General features: G+C 21.6%; 9 protein-coding genes across 9 annotated transcripts; 4 read left to right on the top strand and 5 right to left on the bottom strand.

Moving 5' to 3' along the window:
* Positions 1-1,112: 1,112 nt before the first annotated feature.
* On the top strand, positions 1,113-2,759 carry PBANKA_0313800 (ATP synthase subunit alpha, mitochondrial, putative; the record flags this gene model as incomplete). Its single annotated transcript, XM_034567319.1, has 1 exon — positions 1,113-2,759. One exon carries the CDS (start codon positions 1,113-1,115, stop codon positions 2,757-2,759), a length of 1,647 nt encoding a protein of 548 aa, XP_034420021.1.
* Positions 2,760-2,983: 224 nt separating this feature from the next.
* PBANKA_0313900 (conserved Plasmodium protein, unknown function) lies at positions 2,984-7,180 on the bottom strand (the record flags this gene model as incomplete). Its single annotated transcript, XM_034567330.1, has 1 exon — positions 2,984-7,180. The coding sequence occupies one exon, from the start codon at positions 7,178-7,180 to the stop codon at positions 2,984-2,986; it is 4,197 nt and encodes a 1,398-aa protein (XP_034420022.1).
* Positions 7,181-8,142: 962 nt separating this feature from the next.
* PBANKA_0314000 (AP-2 complex subunit sigma, putative) lies at positions 8,143-8,819 on the bottom strand (the record flags this gene model as incomplete). Its single annotated transcript, XM_034567341.1, has 3 exons — positions 8,143-8,378; positions 8,536-8,669; positions 8,764-8,819. 3 exons carry the CDS (start codon positions 8,817-8,819, stop codon positions 8,143-8,145), a joined length of 426 nt encoding a protein of 141 aa, XP_034420023.1.
* A 1,360-nt stretch (positions 8,820-10,179) lies between these two features.
* On the top strand, positions 10,180-10,733 carry PBANKA_0314100 (conserved protein, unknown function; the record flags this gene model as incomplete). Its single annotated transcript, XM_034567352.1, has 2 exons — positions 10,180-10,266; positions 10,368-10,733. The coding sequence occupies 2 exons, from the start codon at positions 10,180-10,182 to the stop codon at positions 10,731-10,733; spliced, it is 453 nt and encodes a 150-aa protein (XP_034420024.1).
* Positions 10,734-12,960: 2,227 nt separating this feature from the next.
* Positions 12,961-14,915, top strand: PBANKA_0314200 (calcium-dependent protein kinase 1; the record flags this gene model as incomplete). The annotated part of the gene is made up of 5 exons (XM_034567363.1): positions 12,961-14,175; positions 14,263-14,362; positions 14,464-14,582; positions 14,685-14,762; positions 14,856-14,915. The coding sequence occupies 5 exons, from the start codon at positions 12,961-12,963 to the stop codon at positions 14,913-14,915; spliced, it is 1,572 nt and encodes a 523-aa protein (XP_034420025.1).
* A 627-nt stretch (positions 14,916-15,542) lies between these two features.
* PBANKA_0314300 (conserved Plasmodium protein, unknown function) lies at positions 15,543-20,586 on the bottom strand (the record flags this gene model as incomplete). The annotated part of the gene is made up of 7 exons (XM_034567374.1): positions 15,543-16,289; positions 16,379-19,190; positions 19,377-19,504; positions 19,602-19,667; positions 19,833-19,943; positions 20,070-20,273; positions 20,365-20,586. The coding sequence occupies 7 exons, from the start codon at positions 20,584-20,586 to the stop codon at positions 15,543-15,545; spliced, it is 4,290 nt and encodes a 1,429-aa protein (XP_034420026.1).
* Positions 20,587-21,606: 1,020 nt separating this feature from the next.
* On the bottom strand, positions 21,607-22,743 carry PBANKA_0314400 (E2F-associated phosphoprotein, putative; the record flags this gene model as incomplete). Its single annotated transcript, XM_034567385.1, has 4 exons — positions 21,607-21,871; positions 22,092-22,167; positions 22,264-22,455; positions 22,599-22,743. 4 exons carry the CDS (start codon positions 22,741-22,743, stop codon positions 21,607-21,609), a joined length of 678 nt encoding a protein of 225 aa, XP_034420027.1.
* A 2,080-nt stretch (positions 22,744-24,823) lies between these two features.
* Positions 24,824-25,147, top strand: PBANKA_0314500 (40S ribosomal protein S26, putative; the record flags this gene model as incomplete). The annotated part of the gene is made up of 1 exon (XM_034567397.1): positions 24,824-25,147. The coding sequence occupies one exon, from the start codon at positions 24,824-24,826 to the stop codon at positions 25,145-25,147; it is 324 nt and encodes a 107-aa protein (XP_034420028.1).
* A 741-nt stretch (positions 25,148-25,888) lies between these two features.
* Positions 25,889-27,403, bottom strand: PBANKA_0314600 (conserved Plasmodium protein, unknown function; the record flags this gene model as incomplete). The annotated part of the gene is made up of 1 exon (XM_034567408.1): positions 25,889-27,403. The coding sequence occupies one exon, from the start codon at positions 27,401-27,403 to the stop codon at positions 25,889-25,891; it is 1,515 nt and encodes a 504-aa protein (XP_034420029.1).
* Positions 27,404-27,945: the final 542 nt, after the last annotated feature.

Genomic DNA, 27,945 nt, shown 5'->3' on the forward strand with positions numbered 1-27,945 from the left:
ATGGAGAAATATTTTTTGCCTTTTTATCGCAAGAAGAAAGATATACATATATGCGGTAAATATAACTTCGTTTTAATAAAATATTTTTTTTTGCCTTTATAACCTTGTGTATGAATACAAATGTCAGATAAGCCAAATATATACACAAAAATATTATATATGTATATAATAATTTATTTATAACAACTTATTTTTAGGAGTAAAATTGCTTATTCCTACATTAATTAGATATTTTGATAGTTAAGAAGAAAGCTTCACACAAATATATGTATTGGCGTATATTAAATCAGAGGATCTCATGTTGCACTCTTAGATTTTAAATCTTTATTGAAAAAAAGGAAGCATGGAAAAAAAAATATATATAATTAAATATAAACAAAGAAATTGAAGAAATTTAAAAAACATGAATTTAAATTACACTAAATATAAATTTTTGTGAAATGTATAATATATAAAAATACATGAACATGTAATATATGTTTGTGTGCCCTATACTAAAGCATATATAACACAATGAATTGATGTGTACATTAAACATCAGAGAAAACAAGAAACACAAAAAATGAAGTAACAAAAATTGCATTTTACTATATGTATATCAATTTTTTTTTTGTTTTAAATATATACATTTGGATTTTATTAATTTATATGTTTAGGTATTTTAAATTGCATTCGAATAAGTGGAAAAAATAAATTCATAATATTTAAAAAAAAAATAAATGTAAAATAATTATATACATGTAAGAGTGAAGATACATAAAATAAATTAATACAAATAAATGCGTGTAAATATTTTTTTCAATGTAAAGCAACGAAAACAATAATTCAAAGGTGATATATTTTGGAATAATTGTAAGTGGATAAGTCAAGCCAAGGCGAGACCGTATACGCATATTTCGTTTGTGTATGTTTAGAAAACAAGCTAAGTAGAAAAATTGCCAAGCAAGGTTTTATCAAAGAATAAACAAAGAGGCCTCACACACAAAAAAAAAAAAAAAATATATATATAACCTTGCTGGTTTATTAAAACCTACTTGAAAGTACAGAAAGAAGGAAAATAGTAATACGTAAGATACACACAATAAAATAATACGAGTTTGTTATAATTAATAATGTTAAGAATTAATAAGGATTTCGGAAAAAAGTTAGTAAATGCAGTGACGAGAAAAGGGAAACCGTGGTTGGGAATAAGTGGCTTGAGTTTTTCAACAAAAATAAGTCCAGTGGAAATATCAAAAATTTTGGAAAAGAAATTTGAGAATTTTGATTTTAAAACAAGTGCAAATGAAATTGGATATGTATTAAGTGTAGGAGATGGTATTTGTCGAGCTTTTGGATTAAATAATGTAAAATCGTCAGAATTAGTAGAAATTCATAATGAAGAGGATAAAAGTAACATAACATATGGTATGGCAACTAATTTGGAATATGATAATGTTGGTATTGTTATTTTTGGTAATGATAGAAATATAAAAGAGGGAGATATTATAAAAAGAACCAATCGTATTATAGATGTAAATGTAGGGTATGAATTATTAGGTAGAGTAGTAGATGCATTAGGGAACGAAATAGATGGAGAAAAAAAAATAGAAACAAAAGAAAGAAGAAAAATTGAAGTTAAAGCACCAGGTATTATAGCAAGGAAAAGTGTCAACGAATCTATTATTACTGGAATAAAATGTATAGATAGTTTAGTTCCAATAGGTAGAGGACAAAGAGAATTAATTATTGGAGATCGACAAACTGGTAAAACTGCTATAGCTATAGATGCTATAATTCATCAAAAAAATATAAATGATAAAGTTCCTGATAACGAAAAAGTATATTGTGTATATGTAGCAATTGGTCAAAAAAAAAGTAATATAGCTAAATTAGTTAATTTATTAAAAAAATATGATGCATTAAAATATACAATTATAGTTAATTCAAGTGCATCTGATGCATCTCCTTTACAATTTCTAGCACCATATACAGGATGTGCAATGGCTGAATTTTTTAGAGACAGAGGAAATCATGCTTTAATTATATATGACGATTTAAGTAAGCAAGCTGTTGCTTATAGACAGTTATCCTTGTTACTTAGAAGGCCTCCAGGTAGAGAGGCATATCCTGGCGATATATTTTATATTCATTCAAAATTATTAGAAAGATCTTCTAAATTAAATGATAGTTTAAAAGGTGGTAGTTTAACAGCATTGCCTGTTATTGAAACATTAAATAATGATGTATCTGCATATATTCCTACTAATGTTATTTCAATTACTGATGGACAAATATTTTTAGAAAGTGAATTATTTTATAAAGGTATAATACCTGCAATTAATGTTGGATTAAGTGTATCTAGGATAGGAAGTAGTGCACAATATAAATGTATGAAAAAATTGTCTTCTTCTATGAAACTTGAATTAGCACAATTTCGAGAAATCGTTGCTTTTTCTCAATTTGGTTCTGATTTAGATGCATCTACTAAAAAATTAATAGAAAAAGGAAAAATTCTTACAGAAATTTTAAAACAAAAACAATATTCTCCTGTTAATATTAGTTACCAAATATGTTTAATTTATGCAGCAACAAAAGATTATCTTGCTAATTTAAGCATAAATCAGGTTCAAGATTTTGAGACACAATATTTTGAGTATTTAGATGTAAATTACTCTGATACTTTGAAGAAAATTCAAGAAAACTGTGATTTGTCTGAAGTGGAGGATCAGATAAAGGACAGCATTCAGAAATTTCTCGAAATTTTTAAGAAGGAATAGTTTTTTCTTGAATTATTTCATTATTTTTATTTCGAGGTTGTATATCTACATTCCTCTTACATGCACATGTTTGAGTTTCATTTATTTTTTCATATATATGGCTTAATCAGGTGAATCTACACTACACAAAGCACCACGAAAAAAAAAAAACAAAAAAAAACACAGTTTTAATATTTAAGAAAATATGTATAGTATATATAATATAATGAACTGAAAAATCTGTTTCATTTTAATCCATTTTCTTTATTTTTTTTTAAATGGGATAAGATTCGATAGTAAAGTGAATCCCTTGGCAATATGAAATGATTGTTTACAAAATTATAAGAAAAAAAATTTTGACAAATAAGAAACAAATATGATTCAACATCTTTGTCTAAATAAAAAAAATAGGATAAAGGATCCTTAACTTGTTTTGTTGGGTTTTTTTGTTCAATCTGTTTATTTGGGTATTGTTCTATGTATTCTTTGTATTGATGTATCATTTTTGTAATTCTATTTTTGAGAAGTATTTCAATATTTCTTAAATTAATAAGAGAAGGTTCAAGGGACCTTGTGTTTAAACTATTTTCATTTTCTTTATTTCGACAAAATATATGATAGTCGGATGTGATTTTTGATTCAAATGTCTTTATAAACTGATCTGAAATAAATTTTATATTTCTTGAAACAAAAATATGGATAGGGAAAAAATATTTCCAATTGATTTTTGAGAACTTTGTTTTTATATAAACATAATTTGTGTGAGTTTTTTTATTATTTTTTTTTTTAATTTTACACTGATTTATTAACATTAATAAAATCGCCGATAAAATATACAAATTGCTTCGATAATTTTTTTGCTCTAAATTTAGAATAAGATTAAGAAGTGAAAATAGAAAAGGTTTATAAATGTGTTTGCATTGAATTAAAACAGAAAAAATAAGAAAAGCTATATTATTATCTATATTATTTATATTAAATTTATACAAATGTTTTGTTATATCATAATATATAGATGAGTGATATATTTTATTTTGGCTATATAAGAAAAAGAATTTTATTGTATTATCTGGTGAATTAAAAAAATAATAATTATTTTTTTTTTTTTTGAATATATTTTCAATATTATCAAATATATTGCATCTATGGTTGTATGCCTGATTTTTCTTTTGTCCTGATTCTGAAATTTGTCTTAAAATTTGTAAAGGTATACAATCATTAACTAATTGAATATAATTTTTTTTTATTTGAATTGCATATGACTTGTTAAGAATTTTTGTTTGGCTATTATATAACCCGTTAAATATATAAAAATATTTGTTAATAAATTTTTGATGGTTTTTATATATTATAGATTCTATATGATAAAGATGAACTAAAGAAGAGGGGATAATTTTTTCTAAATAAAATATAATAACTAAAAAACTGTTAAGATTGAATTTATTTGAATCTAAATAATTGTTCAAAAAAATTAGTATATAATTAAAACTGCTGAATAATGGATACTTCTCTAACATATTTGATATACTTATGTTCATATTATTTATATCATTTTTATATGAACAGTCAGGTAATGTATAATTTTTTTTTATTTTTACACTTTTACATGCATTGCTCATATTTTTATTTTTTGAGCAAAATACATTGTCTATATCAAAATTTTCAAGGATTACATTCTGAAGATTTTTATGATTTTTTTTAATATATATATTTTCACTGTCTACATTTGTTGATAAATTAAAAATTTCATTGTTTTTTTCATCACAAAGAGTTCTGAAAATTAAGTATCTATCATTATCTTTATCGTGCAATATATCTTTAACACCTTCATACTGGTATTTTCGAATTGTATGAATTGCATATAAAATATTAACAAATTTATTTTTTCTTTTTAAATTTAATAAATGTCTATTTTGTTTATTCAGGTTTAAAGAATTAAACTCATTAAGATTTATATATTTTGAAAGGGAAATAAATAAATATAAATGATTTGAGATATTTATAAGATTTAAAGATTTTAAAAGATAAGTAAATATTTCATAAAAAATAATTTCAAATTTATCATTTAATAATTTATATTCTTTCGATTCCATATCCTTATATGAATTCTTTATATATATTTCATATGATTTACAAACATAAAAAAAAAATTTTGAAATATAATTTATTTGAGACTTATGATAAAACTTTTTTTGAATTTGCGGATTCAAATAAATGTTATTTATTAATTCATGTATTTTTTCTTTTACAGCAATTTCATTATGAAACAATATTTGACTTTTAGACGGACATAAATTATCATTATTTTCTTCATTTTTATTGTGTTGAAAAAAACGTGAAGTTATTTTTTCTTGTATTATATTTCTTTTTTTTATTTTAGATTCTTTATGAATAAGAGATATATCTTTTGAATTGCAATTTTTATTTGTTTGTATTGGGGTAATATAATGTATGTCTTTTTTATTTTCTTTATTATAGATAAGGGTTGGGGAATGTGATTGATTTTCAGCTTCAAAAGATATTATGTTTGGCATTATTTTCATTTCGTTATTTTTATTGACTGAATCTTCGATATAACCTTTTTTTATATATTCCCATTGTTCAAAAAAACTGAGAAATGTTTTTGGAAATGATATATTTTTTTCGTTTTTTGCAATTTTATTCATAGATAACATTGTATTATATATATTATTTTTTTGATTATTTATAATAGTATTGTTTATATATTCTTGTTTTTGTGAATTTGTAATTTTTAAAAATTTTAGAAAAATTTTAATATTTTTATCCGTTATTTTTGTTGGTATTTTATATTTTTCTTTTACCTCGCTATAATTTGGACTTTTTATTTTATCAGAGGGAGAACAAAAAAGAGACATTTTTTTTTTTTGTTCTAGTGTATGGCTATTTATAGTTAAATTCGACATGTTGGATTTATTCCATTGTGTATTGTTATGATCTATTATTTTGGAATTATTTTTAATTAATTTTTTGTTTTCCAAATTATTTTCTTTTTTGAAATTTATGGTATTTTCAGTTTTTATATCATTATTTTTTTGGTGGGTATACATTGTTGAATGATCATTTTGCTTGTCTTTTTCTAAAATAAAATCAGGGAATATTTTTATTTTAGAATTTTGGCATATCTCTTTTTGTACATTTTTTTCTGACACGTTCATGTCATTTAAACTATTTAATAATAATTGGTTAATGTGATTTATACTAACATTGAATGAAGGTAATGCAACTATACGTTTAAAAAAATCAATATCTTTTGGGTTTTTTTTAATGATTTTATTAAAATTATGAAGAATAATATTTTTGTATAAACTAATATATACATCATTAAAAAAAATGTGTAAATAAAAATTATAATTTTCAGAATTGTAAGATAAAAAATTTAAATATTCCATTTTTATCTCTTCAAAATTTGGATAGCTAGCTTGTTCATTTAATAATTGTAATAATTTTTTTTTAAACAAAAGATTTTGGTTATTTAACTGAGTTGTAGATGAATTTTCATTTGTAGGTAAGACTAAAAATATATAAGAACCTTTAGTTAGTAAATAAAAAACATTATAAATATTTATTTTGTGTATATTTCTAACTAGATAATCTATGTATATCTGATTAATGTGCATGTTAATATGAAATAAATTAATTTCATCTATTAAATTTATGAACGTATTCATATTTATTTGATTTTTGTTAATTATATTGGACAAATAATAAATAACTTTATTTGAATATTTTATATTTTGTGGAAATATAAAAAGAAAAAAAAGAAATTCATTAAGTCTCATAGCATAACAATGATAACTTAAATATTTATAAATACAATTTAAAATATGTTTTTCTTGGTTTTTTTCGATATATATATTTTTTCTTATATTATTTATTAGAGAAAATATATGTTTTATTTTTATCTTTTCAATAAATTTCATATATATAATTTCATCTTTTGTTAAATCATATATGTCTTTAAAATTTTTGAAATATCTTTCAAGTTGTCTTTCTTTTTTTGTTGTTATTCCACTTTTATTTAAATCATATATAGTGTTATTCGATTTTATATTATTACAATTTTTTTCTGTATTTATTATTGTAGCATAGTGTTTTTCCGATTTTTTTTCATTTTTTTCAGAGCAGATAGGAAGTTTGCCCACCTCTGGGTTATTTAGAACATTGTGAAATTTCCCCGCATTTTTTTTATCAAATAATTTAATATCATTTTTATTTTTAACATATATATATTTATTTTTATCAAAAAAATATTTTGTTGTTTTTTTATTTTTCCCATTTATATCAATACGTATACGTTTTTCATGATTTCCCAAAGATTTCAAACATTCTTCATATTTTTGAATTTCGTCCCATTTGGAAAATCTTATAAACCTTTTAAAAACGTTTGCAATTTTTTTGTAAGCATATTTGTGATTGGTCATATTTGTGGTTATATGGATAGTGTGAATTTCACGGAATCGTTTATTTTTCAGTTATTACCACAAATTAAAATAATTTATATATTAATATTATTTATAGAATATGTATATATCAATTTTTTTTTTTATCTCTTTATTTTTTCTGCATAATTATTATATTACGTGATTTCTATTATAAATATATAGGAGAAAAAATGAGGTTCCAAAAAAAAAAAAAAAAAAATGATCAACCACATTATTTATGAAAAGGCATGGATATAGAATTTTAATTCTGTTCGATTTATAACTGTATTTTAATTGTATACAAAAAAATATTTAGAATATATTTCATTTCTCTTTTCTATTATATGAGATGTTGTTTTAAGGTGTATAGTAGTAATGTGAAAGGAATGTATATAATTTTTAATTGGGATAGCATAGTAAAGAATATATGATAAATCTTGTTGCATATTTTGGGCAATATATTATATGGATTTAATTCGATATTTATATATACCACATAAATTTATTAACATTTTATTTATCTTATATTAATTAATATAATAAAAAAATTAATAGTTTTTTTTCACGCTAAAAATAGCGAAAAAGGCAATAAAAACAACGAAAAAAACCAAAACAATAAGACGAAATAGATGTACATGAAAAGTTATATATATATACATTTAACAAATAAAATCGTAAAAAAATATCAATTATTTAATCTAAAACTTAAAATACCAATATTGTATGCATATATATATATATATATATATATATATATATACTAAGTGCTACATATTGTCAATCAAGGAATATCATTTATATAATATATATATATATATATATACATATATGAATATGCATTATTTTATTTTTTATGTCATTTAAAAAGATTAGTATTCAATTTAATATATCAATTCAGGATTTATGTTGAATAATTAGAATTCGTGAAATGTATATAATGAGGATAACATTATTTTGTGGAATTATAAAATTTTTTTTATTTTACTAACTTTATCTAAAATAATATTTTTATTTACTTCATATATATATCCTCCTAATATTATATTATCAAAAAAATAATATAATAAATGAAAATTAAAAAGAAGATCTAACTCACACACGTTTGTGAAAAATGCATCTAACATTTGAGCCATAAATTGGATAAATTCAAGAATATAAAACTCGTTTTCATTTTCAATGCACACTATAAAGTAAAGACCTGTAAATATTAAAAGATAATTATAACAACATAAATAATAAAATAACTAGACTACGTATAATATATGTTGCCACATCGGCAATAAACTGACACATACATGCACATATGCATATATGTAAATGACGAAATCAAAATAGTTTTTATCATATATACAAACCTGCATATAATCTGTAAATAATTTTAAATTGATCATATATAAATATATTTGCATAGACCCTACTTCGATTTATCAAAATTTTATTTATGCTTCTCTCAATTTGTTTTCTTTTTCCTTCATCATAACTTGTATACCTAAAATAAAATAGGGAGTGTGGATATATATATAACATATATTAGCATCTTTATTTTCATATTTCTGAATAATATATTTATTTAAAATTCATACCATTTTGAAAATATGGTTTTTCCTTGTCTATTTTGAAGAAGTATAAAATTTATCATTTTTGAGAAAAAAAAATAGCTAGCTAACTAGTAATGTGTCAGGAAAAGTTAAAAAAAAAAAATTGGAATAAGACATATTTTTAAGAAAAATAAAAATAAACTAATAAATGAAATGAATTATCATTTCGTTGAATTTTCTTCAGTCTATGTTTGTTGTTATTTAATTTTTTTATTTTATTTTAAACTGGTTATATATACATGCGTATTTATGAAAAAAGGGGTGTATTATTAAAAAAATTGAAATATCTAGAGTTTAGCAAGTATATTAAATTGCTTTAAAATTATTATAATATGAAAATTGTGAATATAATTAAGCAAAGAATTTAAAAAATAAAAATAGTAAAATCAAAATAACAGTAAAATATCCAATTATATATGCGGATTGACACCCATAAAAAAAAAATAAACTATGGTAAATTAAAAAAATATATTTACTGGGGTAAATAAAATATATATAATAAAAAAAAATATAACATTATAAAAACTTAAAATATATTAACGCAGCCAAAAAAATTATTATAAATGCATACGAAAAAATTAAAATATAATAAAATGGAAAACGTTGAGAAAAGGTTGTAAATATATATTCCTAGGTATGTATATATTATGAATATATAATATATAATATTTTTAATTTTACAAAAATATTGAGAACAATATTATTAGAAATGGTTATCAAGATTTTTTGTATATAATATATAAAGATGGAGTTTAGGTAATTGTTAATATTTCGGAAAACAAAGAAAATCGAGGGCAATATATATAACAAAAAATTCATAAAAAAAATATTTTATTTGATTTCATTCGTCCATTATTATTACAAAATTAGGGCATGATAACAACAGCAATGGACAGTAGTCAAATTAGCGATTGATAAAATTATAGTTCTTTTTTTTTAAGAAATTTCCACACAATTATATTTTAAAAGAACTAGCTTTTTTAATTTGCCTAAAAACTGAAAAAGTATTTTTATTGTTGAAAAAATGTCATTTTATTATTATATATTGTAATGTGCATTTTAATTGGATAAAAATAAAATTCAATCATCACATCATTAAGATTGTGAATTCTTTGAATAACATTTTAATTTGTTCAATTTTTTGTGTTTTTATTTATTATATATAAAGCATATTGTGGTGGTATTTTTTTTTATATTTCGATTTTAGTAGCATATGTCCCCTTTTTTTCTCAAATTCAGTGAGTTATTTCATTCTACTAATAAAATTTGCTGAAATAAATTTTATTTGTATTTAACATTTTAGAGGTTAAAGGGTGACAACACAAAAGCATAAAAATAAACATAAAGAGAACGAATAAAAAAGTAGTACAAAATGACAAAATAAAAAAATATCAATGTACAATGGCTTTATCTTTTTTGTGTAAAAGGAAATATTTTTTTAATTTTTTTAATCATACCCGGTATTTATCATCCAAGAGAATTTCGAACGTAGGAATTGCTATGCCATTTCGATATGTCCTTTTTGCGTTTTTGTTATTTTATTGTTTTTCATTTTTTTTTCATTTTTTTTTTTATTTCTTCCCTTTTAGCCATATCCAGTGGAGAGACCGAGTGTGAAAGAAATGGACGATGAATATAAGCGATATTTGGAACTTAAGAGGAAAGAAAATTTCACACCCGAATTTAAAATAACAAACATCGATATAAATACATTTAGAAAATATAAGCATAAAAATAATCCAACATTTTCAACAGAATTTAAAGTTTTCATAACAGGTTTGTCGATTTGTGCTTGGTGTATATTTGCTATGTACATGACTGTACGAATTATGACCCCCAATGATTTTGAATGGGTAGACAATGAAAGAAAGAGGCTTGAGGAGGCAAAAAAAAAAATTATGTCCATAAAAGAAAAAGATAAAGAATTCCAAAACACCAATAATAATAATAATTAGTGAGAGGTATATGACAACAATAACTTTAGCTCAACACAAAAAAAATTAGCTAGCTAGCTTATGAATAAAAAAAAAGGAAAATTGGCTAGCAGTCATATTAATTAAAAAAATAACACACACAAATTCTTCTCTTAATATATTGTGATAATGTGATTTCTATGCATTAAGAACTAGACAAAAGTTTTTTATAATTTAAAAGACCCCACCATTCGAAATTAAATAATTTTACTTGTTTTAATTTATATTTTTCCAAAAAAAAATAAAAATTTGCATATTCCCATTTTTATAACCTATATATGCTCATATATACCCAATGTAATGTATAAATAAACAAAATGGCCCATATGTGCATGATCATATATACATATGCACAACTTCCGTTTTTTATGTTTCCCATATTATCAATTAAAATTAACTTATTGTTTTATATTTACATAAATAGTATATGTAAATACATAATAAAATATGTACAATAATATATATTTTTTTTAAATTGCAAAAATAAAGTTTTAATTTACAAGTTCTTTGAGTCAATATGGTTATGTTATAGATATCATCGGTCTTTTATTTTAGCATAATATTAGTTGAATATTATCAAAACTAAATTCTAAAGGAATATTAAATAAAAAAATAATAAAGCAAAATTATAGAACGCGCGATAAATGGTCGAATCTTTTATATTTTAAAGCTTCTACTGTTTACATGACTAGCCCATATAATAAAGAGATGTTTTGCATAGTACTACTAAAAGTATAATAGTTAAACATTTTTTTATTGAAAAAATACATGTATATATACATAGAGAGGAATAATTTTCCGTGAAATATAATTGATAAATATGGTTATTTGTATGTTTTGCTGGAACATTTTACGATTTTAACAATGGAAATATGTGTATTTAGTACATAAAGGGAGTAATGAAAATGAAAATTGACAAGTATAGAAACAGAGTAGCATAATAATACATTTACATAAATGAGGGAATAAAAATGGGGGCCCAATAAAAAACTCAAATAACTATACTATATATGTAAATGCTAAGCAATGCGGAAGAATTATGAAATGTCTTTTTTGAGTAATAAAATTCTATCCTCATTTTTCTTCTTAAATATTTTATTATGAATAAACTTGAATATTAATTTGATGATCATATATCTATATACATATATTATATGGAAAATATTTATGTATTTATATGTGTGAATAATATGGGTAATGTAATTATATGCACATAACATATATATGCGTATATTACATACACGATATTATAGTGGTATTTTATAATATACTATTTTCTTTTTTATAATATAAAATATTTTTACATTTTATTTAATTATTTTTTTTTCCTCTCATATTTTGTTATATAAAGATGAAAGATAAAGCAATTTAGTGTATTTAAGATTTACTGAATACTCGTATGTGTTATCTTATGTACATACGAATGGTTATAGTATATGCACATGAATACACAGTGCATATAAATATTATGCATGTGCATATAATATATGCATGTATATATATAAAGGTACATATAGTAATGTATGGATATTTGTACTTTTTCGTAATTATTAGTATTTATTCATTCTCATTCGTATTTATACTTATTATCTAAAAGCGATATTTAGATTCATTTGATAATTAACACACATGCTTTTACCTGGCAAAAGTTAAATTAGATATTGTTATATTACGCTAAAAAAAAAATAATAAAAAATAATAAAAAAAATATGAACATGTGCATGTATATTTATATATGACGGATTTCCAATTGCATAAATATTTATTTTGTTAATTTTTTTTCGCTATTTATATGTTCCCCAATTTTTCTACGATATTGTATGTACGTATCATATATATATACATATATAAAATAAATATACATATATGTGCGCATTTACACACACAAATATTGTATGCATATACATGCATGCAGGCACGTATGAAAATGTACACCAAGTAAACAAAAAATATGTGCATAAACAAGAAACCATTTGATTATCTTAGTGTTTTATTTTTATAACATTTGTTCATGCAATCATTCGTTTGGCATAAGCATAATTAGTGTATAAATATATTGACTATATATGCACATACATATATATATTGTAAAAATAGCTAGATTTTCGCGTGCATGTATAAATATATACACATACAGAAATATATAAACCATTGAGTCATCCCTAACTACCCAAGCATAATTAGACAGAGTGATTTAAATTAACATGAAATGGGGTGTAATCAAAGTAAAAGTGCAAATGATGTGAGAGGAAATAAGGTAAATCATGTAAATAGTAAAAAAAAAAATAATAAACGAGAAGATACAAATGATGGGGAAGAAATAGCTATAAATCCTGGTATGTATGTTAGAAAAAAAGAAGGTAAAATTGGTGAATCGTATTTTAAAGTTCGGAAATTAGGTAGTGGGGCATATGGTGAGGTTTTATTATGCAAAGAAAAGAACGGACATAGTGAAAAAGCCATAAAGGTAATCAAAAAATCGCAGTTTGATAAAGGAAGATATAGTGATGATAATAAAAATATAGAAAAGTTTCATGAAGAAATATATAATGAAATATCATTGTTAAAATCATTAGATCATCCAAATATAATAAAATTATTTGATGTATTTGAAGATAAAAAATATTTTTATTTAGTTACCGAATTTTATGAAGGTGGAGAATTATTTGAGCAAATTATTAATAGGCATAAATTTGATGAGTGTGATGCAGCAAATATTATGAAACAAATATTAAGTGGCATATGCTACTTACATAAACATAATATTGTGCATAGAGATATAAAGCCAGAAAATATACTATTAGAAAATAAGAATAGCTTGTTAAATATAAAGATAGTCGATTTTGGCTTATCTTCTTTTTTTTCAAAGGATTATAAATTAAGAGATCGATTAGGTACTGCATATTATATAGCTCCTGAAGTTTTAAAAAAAAAATATAATGAAAAATGTGATGTTTGGTCATGTGGTGTAATTATGTATATTTTACTTTGTGGTTATCCACCTTTTGGTGGGCAAAACGATCAAGATATTATAAAAAAAGTTGAAAAAGGAAAATATTATTTCGATTTTAATGATTGGAAAAATATTAGTGATGAAGCTAAAGAATTAATCAAATTAATGTTAACATATGATTATAACAAAAGATGTACGGCTGAGGAAGCTTTAAATAGTAGATGGATTAAAAAATATGCAAATAATATTAATAAAAGTGATCAAAAAACATTATGTGGTGCTTTATCAAATATGAGAAAATTTGAAGGAAGCCAAAAGCTAGCTCAAGCAGCTATACTTTTTATTGGTAGTAAATTAACTACATTGGAAGAAAGAAAAGAACTTACAGATATTTTTAAAAAGCTTGACAAAAATGGGGATGGGCAATTAGACAAAAAGGAACTTATAGAAGGATACAACGTTTTGCGAAATGTAAAACTGATTATTAATTTATATTGTTTGCTGGATTCATATTTTTTGATATTATATATATATATATTTTTTTTCCTCATTTTTTAGTTTAAGAATGAACTTGGTGAATTAAAAAATGTGGAGGAAGAAGTCGACAACATTTTGAAGGAAGTAGATTTCGACAAAAATGGATATATCGAATATTCAGGTGAAAAGATAAGTATATGTTTTGTTGTGATTGATTTTTTTTTTTGTTTTATAGCATATTATTATGCACATATTTGCATACTCGTTTTTCTTAATTTGCAGAATTTATTTCCGTTTGCATGGATAAGCAAATTTTATTCAGTGAAGAGAGGCTAAGGAGGGCCTTCAATTTATTTGACACTGACAAAAGCGGAAAAATCACAAAAGAAGAACTTGCCAATGTAATAATACGAGGGCTTTATTTTTTTATTTGCATTATGTGTGTAGATAATATAAATGAACAGCTATACCATTTATTTTTTATTTTTTTATTTTTTTTTTAGCTATTTGGCTTGACTTCAATTAGCGAAAAAACATGGAATGATGTCTTAGGGGAGGCTGACCAAAATAAAGACAATATGGTAATAGTCAAGCACAACAAAAGAAATAGCTAGATTTGTATTTGTTTTTTTGTTTTCACTTTTTTTCATTTGTTTTTCTTTGCCGTTTTATAGATCGATTTCGACGAGTTCGTGTCAATGATGCACAAAATTTGTGACCATAAAACATTTTAAAAAAGAGGAATAGAAATAAGAGAGAAAAAGAAAAATAATATTCTAAGACATTTTTCTGGCTAACTAAAATAATATATTTGCTATACCATATAGCTTTTTATTCACTTATATTTACATGTTTTTCACTTTTTTTTTTTATTTGATTTTTTTGTGATATTTATTCTTTCAAGTCTTAAATTATTTATTTTTAAAAGTATATAATTTATTTTAAGTTTTGATTATTTTAACATTTTTCCCTATTTTCCGTAATAAATAAAAAAAATAAAAAATAAAACGGAATGGGAATAAAAATAAAATGTTTAAAGGGTATATTATGTGTTGTATTATTTTAAATTAAGTATGTTATAAACAGCATATATGCTCAAAATTGTTGATTAACAAGGCTAACACTTAATGATTAATATAAAACAAAAAAAGAAAGAAAAACAAAAAAAAAAGCGGAAAACATTTGCAGGGAAATGCATAATGGTAAGCGCTTAAATACATAAAAAAAAAGACAGGTTTATATCAAAATTGAAAGAAATTAAAAGGGATACAAATTATAAAATAAAATAAAATAATATAATAATAATAATAAACATAAATAAAGAAAATAATAATATATGTATATGTGTGTGAAAAGAGAGATTATAAAGAATTAGCTTCATTATACAAATTGTTTACAGACTTGTAAAAAAAAAGATCATCTGCATTATTTTTTGTAGGATTTTTATGTTTGCATAATTTAGATATTTGATCATAAAATAAACTATAAATATCATTTTTTTTAATATTTTTAAAAAGTTTCATTTTCTTTTCTTTTTTAATTTTAATTTTTTTTTTTTTTTTTTTTGAAAAATAAATATTTTCACTTTTAATAAATATTTCTGTAACACTAGAGGAATATTTATATTCAACAAAACCAGTGTATTTTTCTAATTTATTATTATCTTTATTTAAAAAATAATTATTTTTATCTTTTAATATTTTATTTAATGGGTTATCATTTATAAAATTATTGTTTGATTTTATTTCATGTTTATCATCAAACCCTGCTCCCCTTTTTTTATCAGGATATTCCCAACTTTCATCAACATATTCTGATTCATCATTTTCGGATATACTATATTCTTGATCATTTAATATATTTTTTTTGTTAATTTCACTTTCATTTTCACTAAAAATACTTTGAGAATCTTTAATATAATTTATTTTGTTAAAAAAATAATTATGTGTTATTGCATTTTCTATATTTTGATCGTAACTAAGGTTTATATATTCAAAGGTTCTATCTGTTTCATGTACTAATGATCTGTTTATTTTTTCTACAAAATCTTTATAAGATTGATCAATAAACATAAGATGAATGTGTTTTCTTAATTCGTTGTGAAAAATCTGAAAAAAGGAACATAATAAATGAGAATGATAAGAATCATAAACATAATTGTAAAAGATGGAAGTTAATTTTTTTTGTTTATTCTTACAATTTTAGCATCAAATCCACATTTCTGCCATTCATTTTCTGAGGAAATATTGTCTTGATTTCTAGAATATAGACTATCGCTAGTAGAAGAAAAAGTTGAATTTTGCAAACTGAATTTTTGTGAATTTATTAATGAGTCAAATAAACCATTACAATAATATATTTTTTTAATTTCCATTAAATAATAAAATGAATCATATGATATAGAATATTCTGAATCATAAAAATATAGTTTGTCATCTTTTACAATTAATATTTTTCTATCAAAAATTTCTTTTTGTTCATTTTTTACATAAACTCTTATAAAATTTCCATTATAGGAATTTGTGAAATGTTCAAATGATGAATGATCTGTTTCAATTTTATTATTTTTAAAATTATTGAATATATTATTATTTATTGCCAAATAATTATCAAAATAATGGTTTGCATCACAGTCACTTGTACTGAGCATTTTACTTTCAATTTGTGTATCAAATTCTGATATTTCTCCTTTTTGTAAATCAATAATATTTTCTATATTCATATTTTCACTATTATTTGTGTTGTTTTGTGTACATTTCAGTGAATAATGATAAGAAAATAACAAATTTTGTTTGTGATTATCATATGGGGGGCTTCTTTCTCTAAACTCTTTATTTATTAATGTGTAATTAGAATTTTTATTGTTTTTTAAAGAATATTCATAATCATTAGTATGCTGATTATTAATTTGAGATATATTTTGATTAATATTGTCAAAGTTGTCATTTTGTTTATTATTGTAAAGATGAATATTATTTTTTTTTTCGGATAATAAATTATTTGATTGAGTGTTATATAAATAAAAAGATTGAATTATATTATTTAATGTTTTTTGGATTACATTTTGGTTATTAGTATTTCCTTGAATAGAGTGATCATTTTTTGAAAGGATAGAGATATTTCGAGTAACTGTTTTAGGAAATATAAAATTTTGATTTTGATGATCATAAGATTTGGATGAGTGTGAATGATTTTTATTTTTACAATCTGAAATAAAATCAGTGAAATTGATATCTATTCTTTTATTTTTTATATAATAAAAAAAATGCTTATTTTTTATGGGGTAATTGATTAACTGATTTTTAGGTAATGTTAACACATTTTTTGTAAAAATTAAAAAATTAATATATTTATTTTGATAAAAATCTTTAAATTTAAATTTATTTAGATGATTATATATTTTAATAAAACTACATGTATCATAAATTAAAGTAGACTGGAAATTTTCTAAATTTTTTTTATTTATTTTTTCACTTTTAATTTTATATAAATAATTTTTTATTAAATTTTTTAATGTTATAGAAAAAAATAATATAAAACATATATTTTTTAATCGTCTTTTAATACAATAATATGTATTATATTCACACATTTTTTCTATATATGAGTATAATTTGAGTTCACTAATATTTTTACAATTTTTTATTTTTATTATAATTTTTTTAAATACATTTTTATATATTAATTTTAGAAAGCATATTAAACATTTTATGACATTTGGGTTGCTATTCATCAAACATTCTTGTGTTTCACTACTTATATTGGTAATGTTTCTATTCTTGTTGTATTTTTTTTTTAAATTGACAAATTTCTTATGAATAGTTCCATCGTCCCTTTCTATTTTTTGTGTATAAACCATGTTGAACTTTTTCAAAATATCATGCTCATGTTCTGTGCTTTTATTAGAACACTCATCACATTTGTTTGCTTCACCACATTTGTTTGCTTCATCACATTTGTTTGTTTCATCACGCTTTCTTGTTTCATTATATTTACTTGTTTCATTATTTGTATTTGTTTCCTCTCTTTTTATGTTTTCTAAATCTGAATGATCACTTTCGGATGTTGTGTTTGTCTTATTTATTGAGGTGCTATTTTCATTTATATCTTTATTAAAATATATTGTTTTAGAATATATATATAAACTATTTACAAGAGCACATAAATAATCATTAAAATAGCTTTTGATAAGTAAAATACATTTATTTTCACTTTTATATTTATGTATAAAAAAATGATCATATTTCATATTTAAAATTTCGATTTTATTTTTCTGCATTTTTATTAATTGAAATGGCTTATCAAAATCGCTTTCATAAATATCGCTTTCTTCGGTGTGTGATATAATTTCATAATCGCTAGTTATTTTTTTTTTTTTAGTTTTTATGGGTTCTTCATTTTCACTATTAATTAACGAATTTAAAGAATTAAAAGAAAATGATAAATAAGATATCGATTCAGTAGAATTGTAATCATTATTAAGAGAATTAAAAAGTATAAAATTTTCAAAAAAAGAGTAAAATACAAATTTTTCATTTATTGAATTTGCATATTTATAAAAACTGCTATATATGTCAATAGAATCTTTTCTATTTTCACTTTCATAATGTTTACAATTTTTTTTTTGAATTTGATTGCTACTTATTGCATTACTGCGTTCTAGATTAATAAAACTTTGAGAATTAAAATGGCTGTTTTTTTTTTTTTTATTATATATAATATTATTATTTATTTGTAAATATTTGAAAATATTTCGAGGAAGTGTATCATGTTTTGTTATTAAGTTGTATAATAACTTATGAAAAAATTCAAATAAAAATAATTTTAATTTTTCATAAACTTTTATTAGTGGGTTTATGTTTGTTTTCTTTATTATTTCATCATATACCTCTAATATTTTTATTATATCTACAAATATTGGTAATATTAAATATATTTGTTTTTTTTTGATAATTTTTATTTCACATTCATCTATTAGCATTCGTTTTATTATAAGGAATATGCTAAACCTGTGGGTTGGGTTCGAGAAAAAATAAAAATAAAAGATAGTGAAAAAAAATGAAACAAAATAAATTGTAATATAAGAAAATAATATGTATGTGGTACAGGCAATTGTTATGATAATTTAGCCTTTTAGTTAGGAAGCTACATATTCATAATTTTCTATCATTATATTTTTTTGTTTTTGTATGTACCATAACATTGAATTTACTTTGTTCACATATGAGGAGCACAAAATATATATGTTGTCAAATAAATTCACGTTCCGAATTTCGAGTTTACTCAGTATGATATAAATTTTGTAGAAAAAAGTCAAAATAATCTGAACCGTTCATAAAAAAAAAATAATAAAAATAATAATATTGCTTGTGCATATTTTTAATGCTTGAAATAATCGATTATGGCTAATTTTTTTTTACCAGTGTATTGGAAAGGGAAATATGAAAATAGTGATTATTCCACAATGCCGTGAATAAATAAAACACCTGTAATGCGAGAAAAAAATAGGCTGAAGATTATTCAACGATCTAAAATAAAGCATTATCAATGTGTTTTGCACACATATATATTAACTGGGAACACAAAAATACCATGAAATTAATATGAAAAGAAATTATAGATATAAATAAATGGTGGGATATAAAACATACCGGTTCAAAGTAAATTTTATGGACTTTTTTCTTTTTATTATATAATGACGAATTCAATTTTATCAAAATGCTTACTCCATATGATATGTAGTTGTCACAAATATCTATAAACTTTATTATTTATAAAAAAACGTGAAATATATATGTATATATATATTATATTTATTGTATATTTTTGATAGTAATTTTCAATTATTTACTTTTACTATATGATAGAGAATAATAATAAAGTTGTACCTTTTGGATTGGCAAAATTGGATATGGAAAATTGGATAATATATTAAATAAAATTAGGATAAAAAAATAGTTATCAATTATTTTCCTTTTTTTATATAATTTTTTTAACGTAATAGAATTTTTCCCAAAAAAATGTATAATCAATTTCACATTTTCATTTTTAATTTGAACTTCTTCATAATATAAGTCGCATTCTATAATAACCTATAATACAAAAAAAAGACAATAAAGTAACAATCAATTTGTGTAATTATTAGTCTTTATTTATATGTGTGCAACTTTAAGATTTATTTACCTTCTTAAACTTTCGAATAAGGTAATTATAGGCTTTCTTAGTCGATATATTATTTTTGGTTTTGTTTGGAACATTTTCGACTTTATTTTCAAATGATGATTTAATATAATTTGGATTTAAAAAAGAATACAACTGGGAAAGATATTTATTTTCATTAGTTTCATTATTTCTGTTGAGTTCATTTTGAGATTGCTCATTATTATTATTATTTTGTTCTGACATTATATTTTATTGAAACTTAAATGAGTTAATTTTAGTCTTTAGCACCATGCATATATAATATGTATGAATATACAATTGCAAATATAATTTACCAACTTATCAATAGTGTAGGCACAAATTATACGCAATAATTTTCAAAAAGAGCAAATGGCCATCTTATAAAATTTGTATTTTTAATAAGTGTATATAATAATACTTAAGTTAACAAAAAAAAAAATTATTATTTTTTTTTAACATTCTCAAAGAATATATATATGTATTATATATATATATATATATAATATATAAATAATATATTTAAAAGGCTAGCACATTCTTATTCTGCCCCCAGAAAGAAGATGAAAAAAAAAAAAAACGAACAAATTAATAAATAAAATAAAATATCAATTACGGTATTACAAAAAAAAATGAGAATGTTATCGCCAAAATAAATAAAAGAAAATAAAACAAAAAGAAATTAAATATAAAAAGTGTAGTATTCGAATAAAAATTAAAATATATAAATTTAAATAAATGACCGAACAAATAAAAATATGTTTGCAATTTTGAGAATAAAACAAAATCCATTGTAGAATCTTTGGAAACTTTTTGTATTTTTTTTTTATTTATTACAAAAATTTATATATGGAATTTTATTTTTCTAATAACAGGCATAATGTTTTATTTATTTTACAAAACAGTAACGAATAACCACATCGGAATAAACCTGATAACATATGGCTAGGGAAATATTTTGGAAATTGTGTAATAACATAAATTTGTTCAAAAAGTTTAGTATACAAGATTTAGTGTAAAAAAGATACATAATACATTGTTAGAGAGTAATATTGTTTTCGATCTTGTTCTGTATACATAAAAAATAAAACAATCATTATATATCCTAAATTGTTATAATATAAACAAATTTTAAATAACTAAATAAATGAATAAAAAAAAAAATAAAAAAAAATATGTAACATAAAATTATCCCCCCATATATTATATATATGCATAAATATAGGGAATATATTTATTTTCTCTTTAATCTGGTAATACATCGAAAAAATGAAAAATCGAATTTTCGATTTCAAAATAAGCAATGTGATTATTACAATTTACGCAAAAAACGGGATTATATGTTTCTGATTTTTCTTTATTTTGTTTTTTGATATCTTGGCATTCATTCTGTTGGATTTCGTTGCCATTTTTTGTTATGTTAATTTCATTTTCATATAGTATTGTCTCTTTATTAATTTTCACATTTACTGCAAATAAACTTCTATATTGGTTTACATAGTATTCATGTCTAATAAAGGGGCCAAATCGGAAAAATGAAATATGTTAATATGTAATGACTTAGTATTGATCTATTATTTTCTAATAAGCATGTAACAATATAAATTCGAACAAATATAATCTAAATTTTCCTAAACATAATTAAGAAAGCGATAGGAAAATTTGAACAATAAAACGGGATAAACAATTGTACATATATATAGTATGTATATGTGTACGTGTATATTTACCGTTGACTTTGGTAACAAACAGGTGTAAAACAACCACAACAACATAAACTTGAGTCCTCACTTTTTGTGCAAAATCCTAATAAATAAAAGCGAAGTATATATGTGAAAACAACTTAATGTAATAAAATTTGAAGTTCTTTCTCTTTTTTGTAATATATATATTTTGTCTTACTATATTTTTTATTTACATATTCTTCGTCATAATTATCAATTTTGTCATCATAAAATTCTAAAGCCGCTTTTTCATTATCCCCAATAACATCATCACCAAAGTCCTCCTCATTTGTTGCACTATTTATTTGATCTTCATTTTGTTCGGTATTTTTTATTTTCGATTTGGAATTGGTATATAAATCGTTGTTTTCTTTAAAAAAGTAAAGGGGGGGAATGGAGAAACATATATAAGTGTGATGATATGGATATATGCTAGGTCTTTTTTACATGTAACATAAAATACTAGCCATTATGAGATATTTTATTCTAAATTTTTTTTTTTGTTATTTTTACCTGAATTGTTAATATTCAAAAATGACTTTGCGATATTTATTCCCTTTTCATTAGGTAGATTGGATGCATTTTCTGACCGTTCATTTAATTTTATTTCATTAATTAAAAGATTAATGACATTATTATTTGCCTTATTTTTATTCATATGAATTAAATATATATATTAATTTAAAAAATATTAAAAAAAAAACAAAGGTTGTAATATGTTTATATATATGATACATTCCCAACAAGTATAAAACTTGCGATAATATTTTTTTCATTAATCAGGTAAAAAGAATATGTGATAAAATTTCAATTTATAGGTTTTATAAAAAATGAATATAAATATGTTTATATTAAAAATTTAATAGAATATCAACTTATATATATAAGAAATGTTTAGATCCGAAAAATAGACAATTATAAATTATTTTATAATGTTTTCGTTTTCCTTATATAAATAAAAAAAAATGAGAAGATTAAATATATTTTTAAAACAAGGAAATTAAATAATATATTTTTTAATATTATGTAGGAAGTATATATAAGTAATGTCCTTTATTTTTAAGCTTTTGAAGTTGCATATAGATATATATAATGTTGTGTAAAAAAAGGGGAAATAATATAAGTGAAATAAATTTAGAATATATTTCCACAAGAAACGAAATTTTTTTATACATTAACTATTTAAAATAATTTACAAAATTTGAAATGTGATTCTATATATATCATGTGTATACTTAAATTATAAAATTCATTTTTAATGGTGTTATTATAATATAAAGAATCTATTTTGTTTAATGTGATTTGGAAAAAGGGAAAAAAGAGATGCAGTTTAATTAATTAAATTTTTTAGTTCTTAGAACAAAATTATTCTTGTAATATTTTAAGCCCTTAAATATAATATAGTACACTCATGTATATATCTATATATATATTATATATATATTTTTATGTATACAGTATAAATAGCTATTGCTAGGGATATTTGGCAACAAAGCATATTTTGGGGAATTCAGTATTTATTTGGCTGTAATAATATAGGGGAAAAATAAAAATAAAATAAAGAAAAATGATTAATTTTAATAATTCTTACTAAATTTTTGATTTTATTAAAAAAAAATTATATAAATATATTATGTTGTGAAAATGTTCCTTAAAAAATAAAAAGTTTTAAAAGGGGTTTAGTGCAATAATATTATGTATATAGAGTATATATTATATGGATTTCTTATTTGGTATATTTTTTTCAAAATTGTTTATTATGTATGTTTTTTTTTTATTTTATCATATATTTAGTATAATAAAATATATGTAGTGCTTATAATATCATTTTATTTATTGGATACAAATAAGCATAAAATTATGCCTAAATATAATTGTGCATATAATATTATAGTAATTTGAATTATCTTATTTTTGGTATATTTTGAATTAATATACCCTTTTTTGTTATTTATTCCCGTTTTTTTTGTTTCCTTGAGGTTTGCCTTTATATAGATTTGGGAACTTAATATTAATTTGTTCACAATTTATTTAAAATTCAAAAAAAATACAATTTTAAGAAAAATATTTTTAAATAAAATTTAAAATAAAATCAAAAGCTTGGACTGTATATTTATAGCATTTCGTAAAATTTTCAATATCCCAATTTTTTAAAAAGGTAACAAAAAAAAACAAAAATAAAATACTTAAAATGTATAGAATTTCATTATATATATATATATATATATATATATACATAGTTTGTTATCCCTGTTTTATTTATCGTATTTTATGAGCATTTGGCAAATATAATTTCAGTTCAAAACTGCCTGAATAAATACTATAAACAGTTTAATACATAGCAGTAAATTTGCATGACATTTATTATTTATACATGCTTTTTTAGCGTATGCTTATTTATACCCTTACCCCATATTTATTTGTATATCTATTTGTATACTTATTTGTATATCTATTTGTATATTTATCTGTATACTTATTTGTATATATTTTTTCACACGCTTTAGCAATTCTATGTTTAAAGTAAAATAATTTTTAAATGAGCACGATCTTATAATACATGTATGGGCATATAGTTATACACATATTTTGAAATGAGTTTAATGGGATGTTATGAGGAATATCCTACTTAGTATATGGATTTATTATCATTAATTATACATATATATGTAAATATTTTTTTTTTTTGTAAATATTATTGCAGATTTTTTTCTTATTATAATTTCATTTAAAACAAAATGCCAAAGAAACGTAGAAACGGAGGACGATCAAAACACAACAGAGGACATGTCAATCCTCTTAGATGTTCAAACTGTGGACGATGTGTTCCAAAAGATAAGGCAATAAAAAGATTTAATATAAGAAACATTGTAGATACATCAGCACAAAGGGATATTAAAGAAGCTTCAGTATATTCAACATTTCAATTGCCTAAATTATATATAAAGCAATGCTATTGTGTTTCATGTGCTATTCATTCTCGTTTTGTTCGAGTTAGATCAAGACAACAAAGAAGAGTAAGAAAGGAAACCACTAAACACGCGCATGTATCACAATTATAAAATAATTAAAAAAAAATTTTTTTTTTTTTCCCTCTAATTGTGTTACATATTATACCATAATCAATCATATATTAATGGATATTATGGTATTCATTTTTCATATGAACATTTATGCAAAAGAACAATTTTGTTTTCATTTCAAATTATTAAAAAACTTATCATATTAAATAATATATTTCTTGGGTCAAAAAAAATGTGTCATAATTGAAAAAGTGATTGTGCAAGTGCCCCATAAAAAATACTTATAAGTATGAAAATTGGCTATATATATATATATATATGTGTGTGTATTAGAAGGAAAATTGAGGATATTAATTTTTGGTATTTTTTTCGAGCTACATATGAGATAAAAAAAAGTGGAATATTTTATTTATACTTTTATAAGTATTTTAATAAAATTAAAAAAATACTCTGTTCACATGGATAATGATACACTCGTTGTGAAGTCTATTCTTGTTTTTAAGTTGGAGCTACTCTTCCAATCAAGATAAAAATAAATAAAATATTTCAACTAGCTATTTTTTTGTTTCCTTCGAAAAAAGTTAGCTTGTTCATAATTTAGAGATAAAAATAATAATGCAGTATTTCTCTCTAATTGAAACACGAAATAAAAGCTAACAAACAAATCGGCACTTAAATTTATATAAATAAAAAACAATACATAAAATAAATAAGTACATATATAAGAAAAGGTGTATATACATGTACAGAATATTTAAAATGTCAAAGAACAAAAAGCAATTAAGATAACAACCGAGAACGCAAAAAACTGAATAAATATAATTTTATTTCTTCGTCGGATTGTGGAATAAAGGAAATATCAGCATTATTTTGAAAAGAAATATCAAATGTTGTTGTTAAATAATATGTTTTTTTTTTGAAATCAAAACAGTATGCGGAAATTTTTATTTGTATTTTTTCAAAATCACTATAAATTATTTTTCCTCTATAAGATACAACAGAATTATAAGGGACGGGTAAAATATATTGTATTTCACTTATTTCAATGAGTATAGGTTTAGGTATAAAATATTTAATTATTGTCATAGCATGGGATAATGATAAATATGCTAAATATCCTCCAAAAGTAAAATTATGAATATTTTTATATTCAGAAGAAATAAAAAATTCTGACTCGATATAAGAATCTTTACAATAATAATTATTTTTAGCAGAATAAAATGAAATTTCTGACGTGTTCAGAATATTTTCAATAATGGCTAATTTATTAGAATTATTTTGTTCTGTTTCTTCTTCAAATATATTTGTATTTTGATAAACATTTTTAGATATATATGGTTTGTTTTGTACTTGTAAATTTTTAAAATAATTTAGCATAAAATCTATATCATTTTGATTTAAAGATTTATTTTTAATATCTTTATAATTAAATAAATTTTGTATATCTTTAATATGACGAGCTAAGTTACTAATTTCTTTATATTCTTCATTATTTGTAGAATTACTAGCACGTTTTACTTCTTGAGGTTTGAAAGTTAAGTTATTTATATTAACAAAAGTTGTATATATATCAAAAATAAGTTTGTTTTCCTGCAAAAAATCAAGTTTTAATATATATGAAGTAGTACCTGAGTGAACAATATAACAATTTATTGTTAGTGGCTTTTGTTCTTCTAAAGAAAAATTATTATATTCATGATGGATATTTTTTTGTTCATAAATATTTAAGTTATTAAATAAAACAGTAACGAAATTATATTTATCATTTTTTCGATATCCTCCAATACTATGTCTATATGCAACATCAGCTGCTAATGTGTCAACTATTTCAATAATATGTTTATAAAAATATATCCTATCAAATTCGTTTAAAACTGGTATGTTGAATTGAATAAAAGAGTCGACAAAATCAACATCATTTATATCGTTATTAATTACATTTGTTTCAGAATTATTTTGAGTGGCTACATTATTGTCATTATTTTTTTCATCAAAATTGTTATTTTTCACAGTTTTAATTTGTACACTATTTACATCAATTTTATATTTATGTTTTAACATATAAAAAGTCAATGGGCATGCCTTTTCAAATTTTGTTGTATTTAATTTGTCACTAGGGAATGTAATATAAGAAACATTTTTTTTTATATTCATAGATTTACATTTCAACGCTTTGAATATATCAGTATTTAATCTTTCAAGTTTAAGAGGCAACTTATCGGCTACTCTATTCATCTTTTGAATTGTCGTAGTTGAAAATAAATTTCTATAGAATGATTGGATTAGTTTATGCATATATGTATTATTAGTTTATAGGTAGATAATTGAATATGTATCACAGCCCCCCAAAAAAACTTTTATTTTTTCAATATATATATAGGAGTTATGGAAATATGTATATTCCCTTTGTGTGAATATTTTTTTTTTAAATTGTAATTAACTAATATATATATTATGGGAAAGCAATATAATGCAGAAATATTTTAGTTTAATATATATTAAAAATATACGATGAAAATTAAAAATTATATTAAAAAAATGCATAAATTATTAAAACAGTATGTAATAAAAAAATGTGAATTATGTGCGCACGCACTTATATATATATTTATAGATTATGGAAAAAATAATAAAATGAAAAAAAGGAAAAAAAATATCGTGTAAAAGATTAAATTTAGACTAAATTAAAGATAATATAATTTATATTAAATTATTATGAAAAAAAAATTGTTGCTTCATAAAATTGTGTATTAATATGATATTTGTATGTTAAATTTGCACCTTTTTTGAAATATTATATTACTAAGATTTAATTAATTTTGTAAAGAATCTTTATA

Source organism: Plasmodium berghei, assembly GCF_900002375.2.
Source record: "Plasmodium berghei ANKA genome assembly, chromosome: 3".
NCBI lineage: Eukaryota > Apicomplexa > Aconoidasida > Haemosporida > Plasmodiidae > Plasmodium > Plasmodium berghei.